At 37.3% G+C, this 21,977-nt stretch overlaps 1 protein-coding gene across 2 annotated transcripts in view; it reads right to left on the reverse strand.

The window, feature by feature from the left end:
* Positions 1–21,977, reverse strand: part of Frmpd2 (FERM and PDZ domain containing 2) — a 135,405-nt gene that overhangs the window by 48,096 nt on the left and 65,332 nt on the right. For both annotated transcript variants that reach the window (XM_046446775.2, XM_046446776.2), the window contains 2 exons: positions 18,180–18,335; positions 12,540–12,725 (listed from right to left, as the gene is read on the reverse strand). In XM_046446775.2, coding sequence (XP_046302731.1) covers positions 12,540–12,725; positions 18,180–18,335 — 342 coding nt within the window. The remainder of the gene's footprint in view (positions 1–12,539; positions 12,726–18,179; positions 18,336–21,977) is intronic.

A 21,977-nucleotide genomic window follows, 5' to 3' on the forward strand; every position in this document is an offset into this window, starting at 1 on the left:
CTGTTTAATAAATCTGAAAAAGGGGAATAATTCATAAACACACACACACACACACACACACACACTTCTTTCAGTTTATAAACTCAATGAAATCCTCCTTTTGGGTGACAATGCTCTAAGGTATTAAACGGAAAGTGGAATATCCATCCTATTTCTTGGCATAAAGCTGAAAACAGCCATGACTGAAATGGGTTAGGACTTTATGTGTATTTATCGCCACTCTGATAACATCATTTAATGGGAAATTCACATCTGCAGGCAAACTTTGTCAGGAGCAAGATGCTCTGTGAACAAGATGATGTAAAATTTCAATATCAGAATTTTCAGCACAAACATAAAACCTTTCTTAAGCCCCTGTGGTTACAGTACAAATATTCCAGGTGCTTCTGTAATATCGTGTTGTTTCAAAGCATTAGTTTACTATTTCAAATAGTTCATCCACAGCAGTTGTTGCTGTTTGCTTGCTGGCTTGAGTATTTGTTTGTTTTGATACATCTTTGCAAAACAACAACTTTCTTCCAGGCAGAGATTTGTCATGAATCTCATGAAGCTTTGCAAAGCTCTTTGCATCCATGTGAATGGATTCTAAATCTATTGATTCAGGGCCCTTACTTGGGAAGGTCCTTTCCTGCGAGGGGTCCTGGCAATGTGCTCACAGGGTCTGGTGAGATGTGGAAAGTAAGATGTTTTTACTGCAATCCATCAAGCCACCAGCTCTACTTTTCTCTTTGACTTTTCCTAAGCTATAGCTTGGATTTTAAATGCCCATCAAATAAGAAGACAGTGGATTAGAGGAAGGATGCACTTCCTAGCAGTTCCTCAGCACCAGACTTACAAAGCAGGACGATTGCTCCCCAGGCAGGTGGGTAATAAATTGAACTCACTGAAATTGAATACTGGACTGCAAAAAGAAACTATACAGATACAGAAAATCAGAAACCTCAAACAGAATATAATACGTAGTGTTAGAGATGTGCCAGTGTGGCTGGCCGTGGCAGGAACTGCAACAGCAGCCGCTGAGGGGAGAGGGGACAGCAGGTAGAAAGCCAAGACAGTGTGGTGAATAATAACAACAAAAATAAATTAAATTTTAAAGATTTTGGCTTGGGAGAACCTGTGGATTAGTGAGAGACATTGATCTTAATGAACAAAGAGTCGGTGGGGAAAGTAGTTCATTAAAACAAACCCCAAATTGCTTGAGCCTCAAGGGCAGACAGCTCAGTGGTAACTGACATTGCTGGCTCAGAAAATGACCAGAGTGGCAGCCTGGAAACTATCTATTAACACTGCACAGCAGTGAGGAGAGACAAATCAGGATGTATAAAGGAAGTACCCAGCAGTCACATATTATGACCTGCAGTGTGTGCCTGAACCAGAGATACTGAAATAGACACAAAGAAAATCTTTGTTGCTAGGACCCCATGAGAACTACTGGAAAGACACTGATCGTGACCACGCAGGAGCATCTGAAGTCTTGGGCGAATACCTGGTAATTCACATTCATAGTGGTAAAGATGAATCATGTGAAGATGTAGTCCCTATATCCTAAAAATGGATTTTACCAGAGGCCCCAGAGATCCCGATGTCCTGAAAGCTCCCCAGTAACAGAGGGCATGGATCAAATCTCAAATACCTACCAACAGAGTTCCAAAATTCACCCAAGACTAAATCCCAACTACTGGAACTTCCAATTTGAACTCTGTGTTACCTCCACCACCACCACCCCACACACAGGATTACACAATTCATAAGCCCTCCCCAGTCTATCCCACCCTATACTAGGAGACTAAAACCTGAGAGCTACACCACCTGGCCAGCAAGTATGAGGAACACAAAGACACTGAACTTAACAATCCCCAGCCTTTGACCCAAGGATTGCAGAGCCAAAAATAAATAGAAAGAATGGAAATCCATCCCTGCCAACAGTCTGATCACTATAGCAGAAACAAGCCCTCTATTTCTCATTAAGATTTTTTTTCTCTTTTTCTCTTTTTCCTTATTTATTTTTTTAAAGAGAGAGAGAGAGAATTTTAATTTTAATTTTTTTAGTTGTTGTTTTTTTCGTTGAGACACAACATCTTTGTTTGTATGTGGTGCTGAGGATCAAACTTGGGCCACACGCATGCCAGGAGAGCGCGCTACCACTTGAGCTACATCCCCAGCCCTTTCCTTATTTATTTATTCTCTGTATTCCCATTTATTTTAATCTTCTTTAAGTTTTAATTTTTAAAAAATTTTTTCAAGCATCATTTCTTGTATTATTGTTTAATTTTTTCCATTATGCATAATTTTGTGTGTATGTGTACGTAAATGTGTGTGTGTGTGTGTGTATGTGTGTTCTCACTGCATGAATAGGTTTGGAGAATATATACTATGTGTGTGTGTGTGTGTGTGTGTCGTGTGTGTATATATATTCATATAATTTCACCTTCACATTAGTAGCTTTCTTCTGCATTTATTACTCAGCCTTGATTTGACTTAGGTGGGGTGTGACTTATAAGAAGATTCAGGTTGTTTTGATCTTACATTTTCTGGTTTGTTCATATCTTGGTTCTTGTCCCTCCTATCTCTCCTTCTTCACTCTCTTCCCTCAGTAACAACCAAATTTTCCTGTTACCTTTTCCTCTTTTTCTTTTTTCATTACTTTCAGTTATTTTTTATTCCTTATTTTTTATAGCTGATATCTGCTACCTACATCCTGACCCTCTGATCACTTTTTAAAATATTTCAAAATATTTTTGCCTTCCAACACTATTTTCTCTTACCTAGGAAACTGTAATAACATTAAATAATACAATTATAAAATTTATGTAATTCCTACGCCACTCATGTTGTTGCGATCATTAATACAGTGGACAACATAGAATACACCTGGTGTCAAATGCCTTATCTAATTCATAGTTTTTTATTATTGATATTGATATTAAATGGTGGCCCCACTAATCCTACACCAGTGACAATTATTATTGCATATGTCAAGGTGGACATTGATCACTTATCTTAAGGCTGTACATCTGTTGCTGACATTGGTGCTATTCTCAGTCACCCTTCCATCTAAGAAAATCTGGAAAGTGTTCGGGACAAATCAAGACCACAAAGTAGAGATGCTGAGAAACATTCACAATTCAGTCAAGCAACAATGAACTTCACCCCACACATAATCTAGTCCCAACTGAGCCTTAATATTACTCCAACTCAGAGAATTGAGGAGACAAAAAATCCAAAACAACAACCATGACACAGGAAAGAACAACCAGAGGACCTCAAGTCCCATCTACTCAAATATTAAAATGTCTCTCTAAAAGTCTCAGAACAAAAAAGTTAACTACATACAAAAGGCCATATGTGTAAAAGAGAAAGAAGAATGCATCTCAATTGATACTCAAGTCCAAGACCTCTGAAAACATGAAGAAACAAGCAAACAAATCTCCCTCCAAAATTCACAATCTCCCAACAAAGAATCCCACAGATGTGGAAGTTGATGAAATCTCAGAGAAAGATTATAAAAAAATGATTATCAAAATGTTCAGTGAACTAAAAGAAGATCTAAGGAATGAATTAAAAGAGTAAATACAGGAAATGAAAGAACATTTCAATAAAGAAATAGAAGTATTAAAAAGAAATCAATCAGAACTCCTGAAAATAAAAGTCACAATTAATCAAATTAAAAATTTATTTGAGGGGCTGGGGTTTTTATGGCTCAGCAGTAGCACACTTGCCTGGTATGTGTGAGGCACTGGGTTCAATTCTCATCACCACAGAAAAATAAATAAATAAAATAAAGATCTATCAACAACTAATATATATATATTTTAAAAATTCATTTGAAACAATCACCACAAATGAAATTGCATAGTCCTTGAAGACAGAATTTCAGGTTTTAGAGATAGGGTACAGGAACTTGAGTACACAGTATGCAATAAAGGGGAAAAATGATAGGACATGATCAGAAGATACATGTACCCTGGGGCAACATCAAGAGATCAAACCTGAGATTCACTGGGATAGAAGAGAGCATGGAGATATAGGCTAAAGGCATTAAGAATATTTTCAATCAGATGGTAACATAAAAGTTTCCTCATATCAGAAATGACATACTGGAAGCCTACAGGACCCCTTCCTCTTCATAAAAAGAAGTTCTCCAAGTTGCACCATAATCAAAATACCTAACATAGAAAATAAGGAAAGATTATTTAAAAGCTGCAATAAAGAAACATCAGGGCATATTTCAAGGCAAAACAATAAGACTCACTTGTGAATTCTCGATTCAGATCCTAAAATCAAGGAAGAACTGTGTTGGAGGAGGCCCAAAATGGCTATATAAGGTTCCCTCACTGTGGCTTCCAGCAAGCTCTGGTATGTTTTTAGCATGTAGCCAAGGTCATAAATCAGTTATGTTATGGTTGTTGTGTAGTCAAGGATACAAACACTCTGACTGAGCATGTGTACTTCAAGTCATAAACATTAGCTTGTGAGCACGGAGCCACTGTGTAACCTGTTGGCAGTGTGCCTTCTTTGTCTGGCCTACATATAAAAAAGGGCCTATGGAAATGGCTATGGGAGTTAAATGGGGTTTTCTAAGGGCTACTGATGCCTTTAAATAAAAGATGACTAATATTTCAACCGTGCCTCACATTTTCTTTCAACTGCCAGAGTTCTGAATCTTGTTTCCTAGGATCGGGCCTCACCCTTCACCCAACTATCTGGAATGAGATATTCCAAGCTCTAAAAGAAAACAATTTCCAGCCAAGATTACTATATCCAGCAAAGCTCTCTTTCACATTTGAAGGGGAAATAAAAATTTCCCATGACAAAGATAAACTAAAAGAATTCATGACCACCAAATCATCACTGCAAGAAATACTCAAAGGTAAACTGCACACAGGGTAACCCAAAACAAATCCCAAAGCTCCCAAATAGAGCAAGATCAATGGAAGAGTACTGCTAAATGGGAATCAAGATGATATTAAATATAGTAAAAAAATCAAAATATCAGAAAACTACAAACACATATCCATATTAACACTGAATGTAAATGGTCTAAATTCCCCAATTAAAAAATCAGATTAGCACAATGGATCAAAAACAAGTCTAATGCTGTTTGCAAGAGATGTATCTCATAGGGAAAGACATTCACAGACTGAAGATAAAAGGATTAAAAAAAAACACTCCATGCAAATAGAGTCCAAAAACAAACAGTATTAGCCATTCTCACATCTGACAAAGCAGACTTCAAGCAAAAATTAATCAGAAGGCAGAAAAAGGCCAATACATACTGATAAAGAAACTAATCCAACAGGAAGATGTAATAGTAAATATATATGCTCCAAAAGTCAGCACACCCAATTACATTAAAAAAGAAATATTCCTTGATATTAAATCTCAAGTAGACACCAACGTATAATACTGGGTGACATCAACACACCCTTATAAATAATAGACAAGACATCACAAACATAAATTCAGTAAAGATATTTCCAACCTAAATAATACTATAAATCTAGTGGAACTAACAGACATCTACAGAATATTTCACCCCTGAACAGCTGAATTTACCTTCCTCTCATCAGTTCCTAGAAACTTTTCCACAATAAACTATATTCTAGATCACAATGTAAGTCTTAGCCAATACAAAAAAAAAAATCAATATAATCTTGTGCAGCCTATCAGATCCTAATGGAATAAAACTAGAAACCAACAGCAAGAAAAATCATAGAAACTTCATGCACACATGGAGGTTAAATAATATTCTTCTAAGTGAAGAATGGATCAAAGCAGAAATGAGAGAAGAAATCAAAAAATTCTTAGAAACAAATAGGAACAGAAATATAACATATCAAAATGTCTAGAACGTATAAGAGCATTTCTGAGGCAAATTTAAGCATTTAAGTGTTCAGTACTAACATTTAAGAAAACAGAGAGATTTCAAATAAGTAGGCTTATTCTCCACCTCAAGATCCCAGAAAAGGGAGAACAAATTAATTCCCATATCTGTAGATGACAGGAAATAATTGAGATTGGAGCCAAATTTAATAAAATTGAGAATTAAAAACATAGACAGTATCAATGCAACAAAGGGTGAGTTCTTCAAAAAAGATAAATAAGATTGATAAACCCATTAGCCAAACTAACCAAAAGAAAGAGAGAGATGACCCAAGTAAACAAAATTAGAGATGAACAAAGGAGATATCAGACTTCTGAAATCCAGAGGATCATTAGAAACTATTTTGGAAATGTATACTCCAATAAACTGGAAAATTTAGAAGACATTGACAAATTCATGCCCAAAGTGAACAAGGAAGATAAAGAAAACCTAAACAGACCAATATAAAGTAATGAAACAGCAATTAAAAGCTTTCATACACACACACAAAAAAAAAACCCAGGACAAGATGGATTCTCAGCTAAGTTCTACCAGAACTTTAAAGAAGAACAAACACTAGTCTTCCTCAAATTATTTCATAAGATAATTAAAAGGGATGGAACATTCCCAAATACATTCTATGAAGCTAGTATAACCTTGATAACAAAACCAGACAAAACACATCAAGGAAAGAAAACTACAAAATCCTTGATGAACAAAGATGCAAGATCCTTAATAAAATATTAGCAAAGTACATTAAAAAACGCATCAAGAAGATAATACACCATGATCAAGTGGGTTTCATTCCATTAATGCAGGATTTATAGAACATATACCAATCAATAAATGTAATTCACCACCTAAGTAAAATTAAGTACAAGAATCACATGATCATCTCAATAGATGAAGAAAATGCCTTTGATAAAATCCAGCACACGTTTATGTTTAAAAGGCTGGAGAAGTTAGGGATAGAAGGAATTTACCTCAACATTATAAAGGATATTTATGACAAACTCAAAGCCAACATTATACTGAATGGAGAAAAACTGAAATCATTTCCTCTAAAATCAAGAACAAGACAAGGATGTTTACTTTCACCACTTCTATTCAATACAGTCCTCAAAACACTAAGTAGAGCAATCAGGCAAAGGAAATAAAGGGATACAAATAGGAAAAGAAGAAATCAAACTGTTTGCTAATGACATGATTCTATATCTAGAAAACTCAAGAAACTCCACCAGAAGAATTCTAGAGCTGATAAATTAATTCAGCAAAGTAGCAGGATAAAAGATCAGCATTCATAAATAAATAGCTTTCCTATACTCCAACAGTGATTCTGATGAAGAAGAAATCTGGAAAATCATCTCACTCACAATAAGGTCAAAAAATAAATTGAAAATTAAATTGAAATTAATTTAATCAAGGAGGTGAAAGATCTCTACAATGAAAATCACAGAACACTGAAGAAATTAATTAAAGAATACCTTGGAAGATGGAAAGACTTGCAGTGTTCTTGGATAGACAGAATTAATACTGTCAAAATGACTAAAAGCAATGTACAGATTCAATGAAATGCTTATCAAAGTACCAATGACTTTCTTCAAATACCAATGACTTTCTTCACAGAATTAGGGAAAAAAACCTTTAATTTATTTTGGAAAGATAAGACACCTAGAATATTCAAAGGAATACTGAGCAAGAAGAATGATGCAGGAGGCATCATAATACCTGATCTGAAATTATACTACAGAGCTATAGTAACAAAAACCGCATGGTATTGGCATAAAAATAGACTTGAAAACCAATGAAACAGAACAGAACACCCAAGGACAAACCCATATATTTATAGCCATCTGATACTTCATAAAGGGGTCAAAAATATATGTATAGACATATCAAAAGACAGTCTTTTTAACAAACGGGCCTGGGAAAACTGAATAGTCCTATGTAGAAAAATGAAACTAGATCCCAATTTCTTACCCTGCACAAAAGATAAATTAGAAAGGATAAAAAACATAGAACTTAGACAAGAAAACTTGCAATTGTTAAAAGAAAACCTAGGGTCAACACTCCATCATATTGATGCAGGCACGAACTTCCTCAAAAAGACCCTTAAAGCTCAAGATACAAAATTAAGAATCAATAAATGGGATGCCATCAAATTAAAAAGCTTCTGCACACCAAAGAAAATTAGTAAGAGTGTGAAGAAAGATGGGCTGGGGTCGTGGCTCAGAGGTAGCGTGCTTGCCTGGCATGTGTGGGGTGCTGGGTTTGATCCTCAGCCCACCTAAAAATAAAATAAAGATATTGTGTCCACCTATTACTCAAAAATACATATTTTTTTTAAAAGGGTGTGAAGAAAGAACCTACAGAATGGGAGAAAATCATTGTCATCTGCCCCTCCAACAGGGGATTAATATCTAGAATATACAAAGAACTCAAAAAAATTAATACAAAAAAATAAAAATAGCCCAATCAGTAAATGTACAAAAGAACCAAACACATTTCTCAGAAGAAGAAACACAAATGGTCAACAAATACATGAAAAACTGTTCAACATCTCTAGCAATCAAGGAATTGCATATCAAATCTACACTAAGATTTCATTTTACTCCAGTCAGAATGGCAATTATCAAGAATACAAACAGTAATAAATGCTGGTGAGGAACTGGGGAAAAGGGTAGACTTGTACATTGTGGGTGGGACTACAGACTAGTACAACCACTCTGAAAAGCAGTATGAAGATTATTCAAAACACTTGGAATAGAACCACCATTTGATCCTGCTATCCCACCCCTTGGTATTTATCTGAAAGAACTAAAATCAGCATACTGTGGCATTATAGTCACCTCAATGTTTATAGCAGCACAATTCACAATGCTAAATTATGGAATCAACCTAGATATCTGTCAATAGATGAATGGATTAAGAAATTGTGGTGCTGGGCGTGGTGGCACACGCCTATAATCCCAGCAGCTCAGGAGGCTGAGACAGGAGGATCTAAATTCAAAGCCAGCCTCAGCAAAAGTGATGTGCTAAGCAACTCAATGAGACCCTGTCTCTAAATAAGATACAAAATAGGGCTGGGAATGTGGCTCAGTCATTGAGTGCCCCTGAGTATAATACCTGGTACCTGCCCCTGCCCCCCCCCACCTAAAAAAGAAAGAAATGAAGTTGTGGGGTGTGTGTGTGTGTGTGTGTGTGTGTGTGTATATACACACACACATACACAAAAAAATGTAGTTTTCCTCAGCTATAAAAAAGAATTAAATTATGGCATTTTCTGGTAAATGTATGGATAGACAACATTGTGTTTAAATGAAATAAGCCAGGCTCATAAATTCAAGGGCTAAATGTTTTTCTCTTATATGTGGAAGCTAGAGCAAAATAAGGAAAGGAGAGGACTGACTATCATAAAAATATGAGGAAGATCAGTAGAGAAGAAGGAGATTGAGAGCAAGAGAGGAGAGAAAGGAAAAGGGAGGAAATACAGAATGAGTTTTTTAAAAATCATAGATAAGTACACCATAGGGAATTTCACCTTTGTATATAAATAGAAAGAACCGATTAAAAATAAATAAATAGATGAGTGAAAAGAAGACTAGTAGAGTAGAAGAATCGAAGGAGGAAGAAAGGGGAGAATGTGAACTGAAATCAAATCCCATGCATCTATGATTTTGTCAGGATGAACCCAACTACTATGTGTAACTATAATGTGCTGATAAATTATTTTTTTTAAAAAAAAATAACTTTACTACTTTAAAAATTGTCCACCAAAGCCCCAATTAGAAAGTGGTAGAAACTTTAGAAGGTAGGGACTTGAGGGAAGTCTTAGGTCATTGGTGATATATCCTCAGAAAGGACGTGAGACCCAAGTCTCTTCTTATCTCTTTGATCCAAGGCCAGGATATGAGTCCTTTTGCTCTGTGGTGTCCTCCTGACATTATATGCTATCTCACCACAGGCCCAAAGCAATTGATCATCGATTGGAAACTCCAAAACTGTGAACCAAAACAAACCTTTTCTATTTTTTAAACCATTTCTATTTTTAAGTTCACTATCTCATGTATATTGTCATAGTGTTGGAAAACTGATTTATGTAATCTCTACTTCATATACTCACACCAGATAGTGTGTGTGCTAGGTGGTGTGGGAACAGATTCCTCTAAGGAGAAGTGAAAGCAAGGCTCCAGTTAGTCTAGATTTAGTGGGATTTATTTATGTGGCTTGTCCTCTCTTTTATAATAGTAACTCTATTTGCTTTAAAGAAAATGATAATACAAAAATGTCATCATATGGAAAAATAATCAAAGAGTATGCCACTAAAAATTTTGGAAAAAAAAAAAAGTCCTTATAGACTTTGTCAGGGAGTTAATCAACAAAATTATTTTCTGAAATTTTTATATTTGCAGTATTTTTTTGGCTTTTTAAATTTGTAAGCTATTGTGATTTCTTTTCTAATTCTGAATAAATATTCCATTTCATATGGGAGTTTGTATTTGCCACTTTGTATTTTTTTCCTTAAAGAAGGTCCTATATAGCTCAAATCTGTGTTCCATGCATTTCTCTTTGAAGATTTTAACTAGTTCTGATAAGCAAGAACAGGTTCCTTGTTTTAGAAGGAATGCTTATTTGAATAATCAGACCATACATAAATGTCAATTCACCTATGAATCATATACTTTGAAAATGATGTCCTTCTCTATTTTTTTGGCTACTTCCATGCAGGCTGGAAAAATGAAATCTGTAATTATCTGAGGCATCTTGCTTCTACTATTAATAAAAAAATATTTAAACTAGCTTCCTGAGCTAATTCTCTTATTATTCACAGAGTTCCCTATTTTGTGCTTGCGCAAGCATAATAAGTTCAAGTCATTTTCTGTGGAAGATGCTTGTTTGGTGGCAAGCAGCTGATGATATTACTTCATGTGATGACTTTTCCATAAAAATAAGTCATTCATGCCAAGGAAGAAGATGATTATCAGGGACTGGAAATCCTAATTAAGTCATGTTTTTTTAAGCTACTGAGTTTATCTTGTGAACCTGATGACTTCCTGGCTTTAATCAAGAAATTATTCCAGGTTGTGGGGAAAATAAATATCTGTAAGAATTAAACCAATTTATATATGAAGTACTTCCTTAAAGGCAACATTGAATTTTATGGTTATAAAATTACATTTACCAAATATACTATTTAGAGTATCTGAATTTTTATGAATATTTTAAAACAAATAATATTGGAATTTTTTAACATGCAGTGAAGAAAGTAAGAAACAATGCAGTATAATTAAACTAATTTAGTGTTAAAATTCTTCAAATATCTTTTAATTGAATTAAAGTAATTCAAATAATTAAAATTCTGAAAAATTCATGGAATAACTATTATTTATATTTGAGTAAGAACATCTGGGAAAATTTTAGCTTCCTTAGAATACACAGGACCACTTTAACAAACTCAAAAATTATGCTCAATTATTATCTCCTTTTAGATACAAGTTTTTCCCCCTAAAAACAAATGATAATTTATTGTGAAATTCCATTAGTTATATTTTGACACTTCAAAAGACAAGATGGGAGGCACAAAAGAAACATCCAGAAAATGGATAAAGGCAATTTTGTTCTACTTAGGAAATTCTAACATCAGATAATAATAAAAATAGTAATCTAGTGAGTAGAGAAATTATTAAATCATAAGAGAAAATTAAATAGAAAGAAAAACCATAATTTTTATGGGCCATAAGATCAAGAATTTGTCTTAATGAATCACCATTCAAATAATATGGATACTGATCTGGATGGCCCATGGGACAGGAAAGGATAGTCAACTACCAGGGTACCAGAGACAAATTGATTGTAACTAAATTTAGGAAGTAGAAATACTCATGCAATGGTGTTCAAATACAATTTCAAATGTTGTATGTTTAATAGGGACTTTCTGGGCTTTTAAATTTTTTCAGTAGGGATCAAAAATTTGCAATACTCTGTGTCCCATAGTACACCTGTGGTCCATGGGAGACAGACTAGGTGCTTTGGCACATTGTGTGCAAAGGGAAAATTAAAACAGAAGAAAGTTGGTTGTGGTGGTGCACACCTGTAATCCCAGCTGCTTTGGAGGCTGAGGCAAAAGGATCACAGGTTCAAAGCCAGTTTATTGAGGCTGTAAGCAACCTACTGAAACCCTGTCCCAAGATGAAAAATATAAAGAGGCGGGGCTATGGCTTAGTGGTTATTTACCCTTGGGTTCAATCCCTAGTACAAAAAAAAAAAAAAAAAAACAGAAGGAAGAAGGAAGATGTTTCATAACTTGGCAGACTCCACTCAACTCCTCCTTCTCCCACTTCCAAACTTGCTCTCAACCTTGACAGTTTCCCCAATTTAAGGAAACTTTATCCAGAAGGAAAGTAAAGCCCTTTAGGCTGAGGTCTGAAGATTCTTCATCAGGACTTGTGAGGGGACTGGCAAGGATGATAGGAAGAACTGGCCTTCTGGAGACCTTCCAAAATACCCTAGCAGACTTTTCCCAAATACCCACCATGTATCAGTATGTGGGTTAACTAAGGCTGGGCTGTGAGCCTATTTGGTCAAGAGAAATTCACGAGATCTGTGGCTCCTTTAAAGGGGCAGCAGATCAAAGGAAAATGAAGCACAGGTCATTTAGTAACTAAGCCACACTCACATAAGTTGAGATCTTCCCAGTTTCTCTCCACCAAAACCGCAAAGCTGCAATTCTGCTGTTGTTTTTCACTTCATATACTATGACACCTTTAGCACAGATGCCCAAAGCCAGCTCCTCTTCTGGCCTTTTTTTCTCTGGGAAAATCTGGTGAACCAACACTCCATATTCTGGGAGCTGCTGAATGATCTAGAGCAAGAAAAAGTTCTATTTAGGAGAGACAGACATGCTGGTTTAAAATAATGAGCCCAAACCATTCCATGAAAAATACATTAATAGATATTGTCACTCAATAAGTTTGGAAACACCCAGCTAAACAGATTTTCTTATTATGGAATGTACCCACACCTCTGACATAATGATGATGATGATGGGGTGTATGTGTGTGTGTGTGTATGTATTGTTTTTATCTCATGGAATCTCAATTGTAGAAGACCTAAAGCAACCCTTGAAACACAGTTACATGACACAATAGCATAATAATATTCTGAACAAGTATTTTTAGAATTGAGACTCTCCTGGAACATCTCAAGGTAAGAAATTCCTTTTTTCCAATTGTGTAAATCATCATCACCTGCAGTGTTGTCTGCTCAAACCTCTTTGTGTTACAGATGGAAAAACACAGGCTCAGACACAGAAAGCAACTTCTGAATCATTAGCATTAGTGTCAAACCAAGATAAGCCATAACCACCTTGCAGAGAAAACATCCCATCACTTTAGTATTTCTTACCATGCAGCATTGCCTTTATAGGATCTCCATAGTCCCAGATCTCTCAGTTTACCAGGAGACTGAATTTTGCCAGGGATCAAGAGTCAATTAGAGTTGGAGACTGCATCTGGCAAACTAAATTCTTAAGAGAATTTGAGATATAAACTCACATGTATGTTTTTAAGTCTGAATGGTAGTCATGTCCTTTTCATCTTTATCTTCACCAGGAAGAGGACTCCAGTTCTCATCAAGATGATGCACATGGACCCACAGCAAGGGTCCTTATAACCAGGCACTTATAACCCTCTCAGAAGGGTTTCATTGGTGGTATCTGGTACCTCGTCTCCACCCCCAGTAGAATGCCATGTCCTACCTTTCTCGCCCCCTGGCAGTCACAAAAGCAGGCACAAATTACAGCTTTTGTCTGTCTCTCTCAGGTTCATTGCTGACCTCTCTCCTTGTGTTGATAAAGGATCTCTACAGATGGTTGATAATGCCTGTGGATCCCATGACTCTCCACATGGTTTCAATTAAATTTCTGGATGCTGAACCTCTTCTTTTAACTTTGGAGAGACATGTCATTTTCATTATCATTCAAAACAGTATTTATTGAGCACAGATGTTGAAATAACCAGTGGCTAGATTGGGCATGCGATTGGTTAAGGTATGACAGAGTAGGGCCACCCCAAAACAATTAAGTGAATTCTTTTAAAGAATTTAGCATGATATTTCTTTAAAAACAATTTTAAAGCATTAGTTTTTGTGAGAATACAAATGCCTTGTTTACATTTTTTTAATTACTTGGTGTTAGCTTTATTTTATTTTTTAATTATACTGAGAGGGTTATAATACTTGAGTGCTGGGGTCCCCAAATTCTTAAGTGATAGTGTTATGCTAAGCATTTCCCATGCTTTATTTTATTATTTATTCAATCTTTACAGCAATGCTAAGATATAGGTATAGCTACCTCTTTTAAAAGGAGAGGATGGAGGCACAAAAGGGATAAGTAATCACGTCAACTAAACATTTTGTCCCTACAGGTCAAATTCTTCAGTTAAATGATTTTTTAATAAAATTCAACTTTTCCCTGAAAATGCCACTTCATCTTCTATTCTTATACTATAAGGAAGTCATGGAGAAAGTAGACCCTGTTACAGGAATTTCATTCCATACTATGGTTGATATCTACAGTCATGGTTACAAAGCATACAAGCATTGCTTTACACTGCATTTGATACAGCTTGATGGTCCAGATCATTACTTGCTTTGATGATTCCTATTTTAATCACATAATCAAGTATCATCATAACCGTGCTCAGGAAAAGTAAATAAGAGTTTTGGTATATACAAAACCCATTGATCAGCTACTGGTTACTTGGAAGTTATTGGTGACCCTTCTGCCCAAACTTTGCTGCCTATTTGCCATGAATAATTCAGCCTGGCTCTACCATTTACTTGGATTCATGTGCTGCAGATAATCACATTCAGCCTTTCCTTGGTTTCCAACAAGATCAAATTTCAGTTCCATTTCATGTCACCTCTTGGCATATATGCTCAAAACATCAAGTTCTATTGAAACAAATGTAAAGAAAAGTGCAAGACCCAGAGAGCAGTTGGTGTCAATATGGTGCATCACATTTATGTGACAAAATCGATCTAAAAGTAATGCTTTCAATTCTCTCTTACTACATATATCAGAAAAACCTTCTATTAATATAATGTTTTAACTTTTGGTTTAGTATATTTTAGTACATACTAAAGGGCAAATACTTCAATTAAGTATATCTGAAAGACAAATTGTTCAATTGATCCAAATAATCCTCCAAAGTTTCCATTTTGGAGCCAGGAATGAGAATATGTTCATATGAGACTTTTTGCTCCTGAGTTTTCATTCTAAACTAAAATACAGGGTATTCAGAAAGCCTTGAATCACAGTCTGTAAGAAAATAATATTATCTGTCTCCTCTCTGTTCTACCAGGGAATCTTCCATGGTGTCTTTCCTCACCCATCTAGCATGCTGGCTGTTATCTGCCTCCTTCTCAAAGGGTCATTTCATCTTCATGTGATAAGGGCCATCCTTTTAGGGGTTCCTGTCTTGACTGCAGCAGACATCAAAATAAAACCGGAACCAGGTGCTCCTGTACACCAATCCCTAGAGCATCCTTGCTTTATTGAAAACAACTGCACTGTTATTTCCAGGTGTTCACTCAGAGATTCACAACAACTCATATCCTTTGACCCTATAATTCCACTTTTGAGAATCTTTCCTAAGAAAACATGCTGAATAATTGAGACAAATCCTTCTCAGAATTCTTTTCAGTGCTGACTTGCCAGGAAAGGTTGAGGAAACTAGCTCTCAGGCAGTGCCTGACAACCTAAAGACAACAATGCCTTAAAATGGTTGATATATCAGGCAGCCCTTATAAAGGATGTTTGCAAAGCATTTGCAATCATCTGGAGAATGCATTGGTTATAATGCTAAGTGGGGAAAAATACAGGATACAACCAGTACAAGTTCAACAGCTAAAAAACCAAAAACATTTAAATTACATATCACAAGCCCTACTTGTGTGGGAAAATGGTTCTGTGGTTGAAGAAGTCTGGAAAACATCGAGTTAACATTAAACAAGCTGTTCTGGGGTTAATATGCTTTTGTAATCGTGAATCTTGCAGAGAGAGGATGGTATTCAGCGTTATCCCACCCTGGATTGCTGCCAAGTCTGCTTCTAGTGTGAGGTGATGAACCAGCAGAGCTAGGCATCGTGATCAGGAATGGGTTTTTTGAGGTTTTTTTTTTTTAATAAAATAGAAAAGCCATGAGGAGCTATGATTAAATAATCCAGCACTATTTATAGAGTATCTGGTCTCTGCTACAGGTTCTAAGGATCTAGGGCCCTCCAGGCATTTACAGCCTAGTAGAAGAGGGAAGAAATACCCAGAAGAGACTATACTGCTCGTTGTCTCAGCAATGTGTAGCAATAATGTTTAAACTGCTTGTTACCGTCAACTTGTAATTCCACTCAAGAGATTCTAACCCTAACAAATTAGGCAGAAATACAGGTAAAGATTTATATAGAAAAATACTAATCTCAGTACTGTTTACAATAGTCCCATATTGGAAAAAAAATATATATATGTTGAGCAATGGAGCACTGAGGAAGAAAATATATATTGCTTCAAAATAAGTTTGAGATCCTCATGATGTGAAATTACATAAATACATACAATTACATATATAAATCCACTTTTAAATATATGTGCATACATACATATATTTGAATGCATAGGACAAAGAGAGGAGGGTGAATATACAAAAATGTAAATGTGCTAACTCCAAGGGACCGAATGATGGAAAATGTTTGTTCAACAGTCTTACGCCCTAACGAGGAAGGTCCCAGTGTGCCCTGTCTAGTTCATCTCTCTGCACCCAGGGCAGGCAGCCTACATCATTAGCAACTCCATCCAGTCCACCAGGGGGAACCAGGAAAGCCGGAGTATTCCTTGACACAATGAAGATTGCATGCAAATGAAATCAAATCTATTCAGTGCTTCCTGTGAAACACTGGAGAAAACATGTTTTCTGCATTTTTGCTTCTGAGATGGTGGCTCTTTTATAATCATTTTTCATAGTTCAACCATGGAAAGGAAGAACAAAAACAGTGAGCCTGGCACACAAAGCTGGGCTTGGGAAAGCATGGCAGAGAGCATCCACCCTGCAGAAGTCTACAATTGGGCTGAGTTCGTGGCCTCTCGACTTGATTCTTCGGTTCTGTGGTCATTCACCATCAGATAAGCTTTAAAGTCTCCACTTGTCCCTCATCAAGGCAATGCTACATCCTCTTGACAGGAAACCCACATGAAGACTGGACTATGGAATGTAGTAAGTGTGTTTTTGTTGGGGCTTCTCAAACGAAAACTTTTCAGGATGACCCATGCTAGCATTGGGAGGCTTCTGCTAAATGACCAGCCAAAGAAAAAGGTCAGGCCTCATCTCAGTAGATTTTCTTTCAAGCATCCATCTCTGCTAAAGTCAAGAAAATGTGGACAGACTATTTCCACTCATGTCAGGAGGCTCAAGTACACAAAAATGCATAAATCCCTTTATTTTCTTTTGAAACTGTGCCCCAAATCTAAAGGTCCAGTCATATCCCCTGTCCTGGGTGATCCAGAGGATACCCCCTTCATTGACCCCCAGCTGCACCTGCAAAGAAAAGTTATCACTCACCCTTCAACCCAATCCCATCATCTTGACCTTGTTCTTGTTTTCACAGGCATTTATCACAATGTGGCTGTCATCCTAGGACTTGGGACTCACCAGGAGCAGGGAGCACATGCTTTTTGTCTCCATTTCCCACAGTACCTGACCCACAGTGAGCAGAGGTTGTGGAGTGAGCAAAGGTAGTCATCACCATGGATGCCTGTGAATATATGCATATTGAACTATTGCTGCTTTTACTTGAGGAGTGAAGAGTGGAATAGAGCTACACTCCTGGGCATGAACCATACTAACTGTGTTGAACTGAGGACAGATACCCCAAGTCTACACACTAGAAGTCTTCTAATGACTTTGCTTGGACTCACATCACAGTTTTGTACTTCAGTTGTCCTGGGAGTCATGCATAGGAATATGGTCTCCCTACCTGCAGGAAATTGTCAAGGATTCTGTTCTAAGTATGCAGATAGGCCCTACAGCACCCACCCTGGCCTGTCAAAACCTATCTATTTTGGAGTTCATTTCCCATGCTACGTGCTCCCAGAAACCTCTCTAATCCCCTGAGAGCAATGAAGGCTTCTTTTCTCCTGTAGTTCAGGGTTCTGGCCTGCATCTCCTTTGCAGGTCTGAGCCAACTGGTCCCCAGAGAATGCCTTAGAGGGGAACACTAGCTGCATTCCTTGAGCACCAGCACATCTCTCAGAGTCCAAAGGCCTTACCCTCAAGAACTCCAGTTCAGCATCCTCTCCCCATGGTGCAGAACAGAGCCGGTGCATCTCTGAGACTTCGACTTGGACCTGGAGAGCAGTCATTCTCTCTATCAGGCTTGCTGGGATGTAATCTTCAACTCGAAAATATGCCTTACTTTCTGTCTGCTGGAAATAGGATGCAGAAGAAAGAAGATAACAGAGGTGTCTACTGTGGGATTATGAGCAGAAAAGAAATGTGTCTATAGTCACAATTCCATTGGGACCTCATAACAAAGCTGCTTCTTTGAGGTGCCCACCAGGAACATCATCTGCTAGCATATTAGAAATGGAGCCAAACCCTTTGACATGAATAGAAAGGAGAAAGAAAGGAGCCACCCATTTAGAAGTACCTTCTGTATGCCAGGTGGTCTTTAGAACTCAGTAGACTCTCAATCCTTACAATAACTTGCAAAAGAGGAAATATTATGGCCATGGCCAAGATCCACAAGTAGGAAAACATTTCAAAGATTTAAGGTCATACTGTTCTAAGTGAGGCTGTAGTCTCTTGGGAGAGGTTGGGTCACCTGCTACTGAGTTCTCTGAACACAGACTCAGATAGAGAGAAGAATGCTGAAGTTTGTGGAGGAGTGGTTTCAGGGTACACTGTAAAGAATGAAGATGGCAGGATTGGGCAGAGGAAGAAACTGACCCTGCTTTTGTGTTTCTGAATCAACTTTCTGTGGTCTCAGGATGATTCTCTCAGTACCCTTGAGAAAATCCCAGCTTTGAAGGCAATTACATATGTTGAAGACAGCTGGGAACTGGAAGAATCTGGCCTTCTTTAGGCAGAATGTAGGTGAGTTTGCCTGATAAGCAGATCTGAAGGGCTACATCCTACATTCCTGCTGTGCTACAGCCTTGTGATGGTGAACAGCATCCTCCAGCTTGGTACTGGCTGATGCTAGTTCCAGGCTCAGCTCAGATATTCAAAGGGAGAGAAATTGCTCAGCAATCTCATGCATTGAAAAGTATTTTAGATTGCCAAATCTACAATACTGACAATACCCAATGTTGCTGGGGATGTGGAGCAACAGGAGCTCTCTCATTCACTACTGGAAGGAATGTAAAATGGAGCAGCCACTTTAGAAGAGAATTTGATAGTTTCCTCCAAAACTTAACATACTCTTGCCATAGGATCAAGCAACCATGACCTCTGGAATTTACCTGGAAGAGCTAAAACCTATGACCACAGAAAATCCTGCACAGGGACTAGGAATGTTTGTCAGCAGTGAAATAATTGCCTAGCATGCATGAGGACCTGATTTTGATCCCCAGCAGCAAAAACAAAAACAAAAAACTTACACATGGATGTTGATAGCAACTTCATTCATAATTGCCAAAATTCGGAAGCAAAGGCTATCCTTCAGTAGGTGAGTGGATAAACTGGTAATTCCAGACAATGGAATATCATTCAATACTCAAAAGAAATGAGCTATCAAGACTTGAAAAGACAGGAAAATTTAAATGCATATTATGAAATGAAAGAAACCCATCTGAAGAGGTACATGCTGTATGGTTCCAATTGTATTACATTCTGCTATGAAGACAGTAAAAGATCAGTGGTTGCCAGGGGTTAGGTGGAAGGATGAGTAGATAAAACTCAAAGGAATTTTAGGGCAATGAAACTACTCTATATGAAAATATGATGGTAGATATACATCTTTATACATTTGGCAAAACTTGTAAAATGTATAACACCAAGAGTGAAGCCCAGGGTAAACTATGTACTCCGGGTAATAGCATTGAGTTAATGCAGTTTCATTGGTTGATGAAATGTATATTTTGGTGCATAAGGTTTGTAGTATTCAGACAGGGAGATAGTGGAATGTGTAGGAGCTAAGGGACATAGGAAATTTCTGTACATTTCACTCAATTCTGCCATGAACCTAAAACTGCTTTGATATGGTTTGGGTCTTAAATGTCCCCAAAGGCCCATGTGCTAAAGGCATTGAACACCCCTGTGTTCATTCCCCAGTACCATAATAAATTAATAAATAAATAGTCTAGTAAGATATTCGGGGGTTTAAAAAAAAAAAAAAGCATTTAGGATCTTTAACCCAGCATCTCATTGCAAGGAATATATCTAACAGAAGAAGTCAACATGGAACTAAAAAAAGCTCCAGGCAAAAGTACATTTATTACTATGTCATTTATAAAAGAGAAAGATCAGAAGCAATTTGAATGATAATAATAGTAATTATCACTTACATGGCAGTATCAGGTGAATGCCCAACAGTAAGAGAATGGACAAGTGAAGGCAGACCCAGCCCTGTGGACTCATAACAAGCAGCCACTACAAATGATCATCAGGAAGGCCATAGAGGACATATACCATGAAGTGAGAAAGCCGACTACAAATTGAATGTGGCAATCTTTACAACTGTATAAAAGTCCCTGCATGTGATCAAGGCTGGAAGAGAATGTGCCCAGAGGAAGGTTGTTCTGCCGTGATGATGTGATTAAGGAGATTTATTTTTATACTAAATTGCCTTTGTCTCCCTTTTTAAAATGCAAATGTAATCATGTTACTTCCCTGCTTAAAATTCTTCAGGGGCTCCCAATCTTTCACAACAATGGCTTGAAAATCTTTTTTTTTCCCCAGCACCAGAACCACTTAATCAAACAAAATATAAGCCCCTAAGGAGGGTATACTAAGTCCCCCCAAATATGACACGTTATCCAACCAGCCTGATAGCCACCTAAGCTCAGGCCATGGTGAAAAACCTGCAGCTTCCTGGGTGGGCTAGCCTCCTCCTCCTGCCCACTCAATGACACAAAGAAGGGCTCTCGCCTCCCTAATGCCTTTGACATTCCCACTATAGCACCTAGTGCAGAGTGAAGCAAAGCTCTAGAAGTATGTCCTGGTTGGGCTCTCACCTAACCTCACAGAGCTGCAGTTTCCTCAATTGCAAATGGAAATAATACTAGCTTTTGGGGGTTAAATAAGGATTAGATGGTGCTAAGCCTAAAGCAGGCAGTCCATAAATTAGGACTAAACAAATACATGCATAAATGAATGGGTTTGTATATTCTATTACCTTCATACACACATAAAAAAAAGGAAAAAAGGTCTGCATTAGGAATCATATGGTGAGCATCAGAGAACACCTCAGAAATACTGTGGACCCCAGTGGAACCCAAAAGGTTCAGGCTTGGCAGGATTTGGGGGTAGGGAGTCATAAGTGGAGGATCAGAACAGATGGAAGCAGAAGCAAAATGAGGTCGAATAGAAACTAGACAGGCACAGGAGGTCACCAGAACGAGGCATCACAGTAGTTAATTTTGTGTCAACTTGAATGGGCAATGGGATGCCCAGATATTGGTCAAATTTTAGGTGTATCCATTAGGGTGCTTTTGGATAAGATCGACATCTACATTAATAGAATAAGGAAAGCAGATCACCCTCTTTAATGTGGCAGGTGTTTTTAGCCCATTTGTGCTATCATAACATTATACCACAGACGAGTCATTTACAGAAAAACAGAAATTTATTTATCATAGTTCTGGATCCTGAGAAGACATCAGCACTGGTGTCTAGTGAGGGCTGCTAAGTATTGTGCTTCCAAGAGGGAGGCTTGTTGCCATCTCACATGGAGGAAAGCAGAAGGAAAATGGGAAACACTAAGCTAGTTCACTCCAGTCCTTTCTTAAGGCATTAATCCTTTCATGAGGGCCAAGCCCTTGTGACTTATCCATGCCTCAAAAAGTCCCACTTAATGCTATCAACATGAGGAGTAAGTTTCAATTTGAACTTTGGAAGGAACACAT

The sequence above is a fragment of the Marmota monax genome, unplaced genomic scaffold (genome assembly GCF_021218885.2).
Source record: "Marmota monax isolate L192 unplaced genomic scaffold, Marmota_monax_Labrador192_F-V1.1 WCK01_AAM20220418_F8-fsc00207, whole genome shotgun sequence".
NCBI lineage: Eukaryota > Metazoa > Chordata > Mammalia > Rodentia > Sciuridae > Marmota > Marmota monax.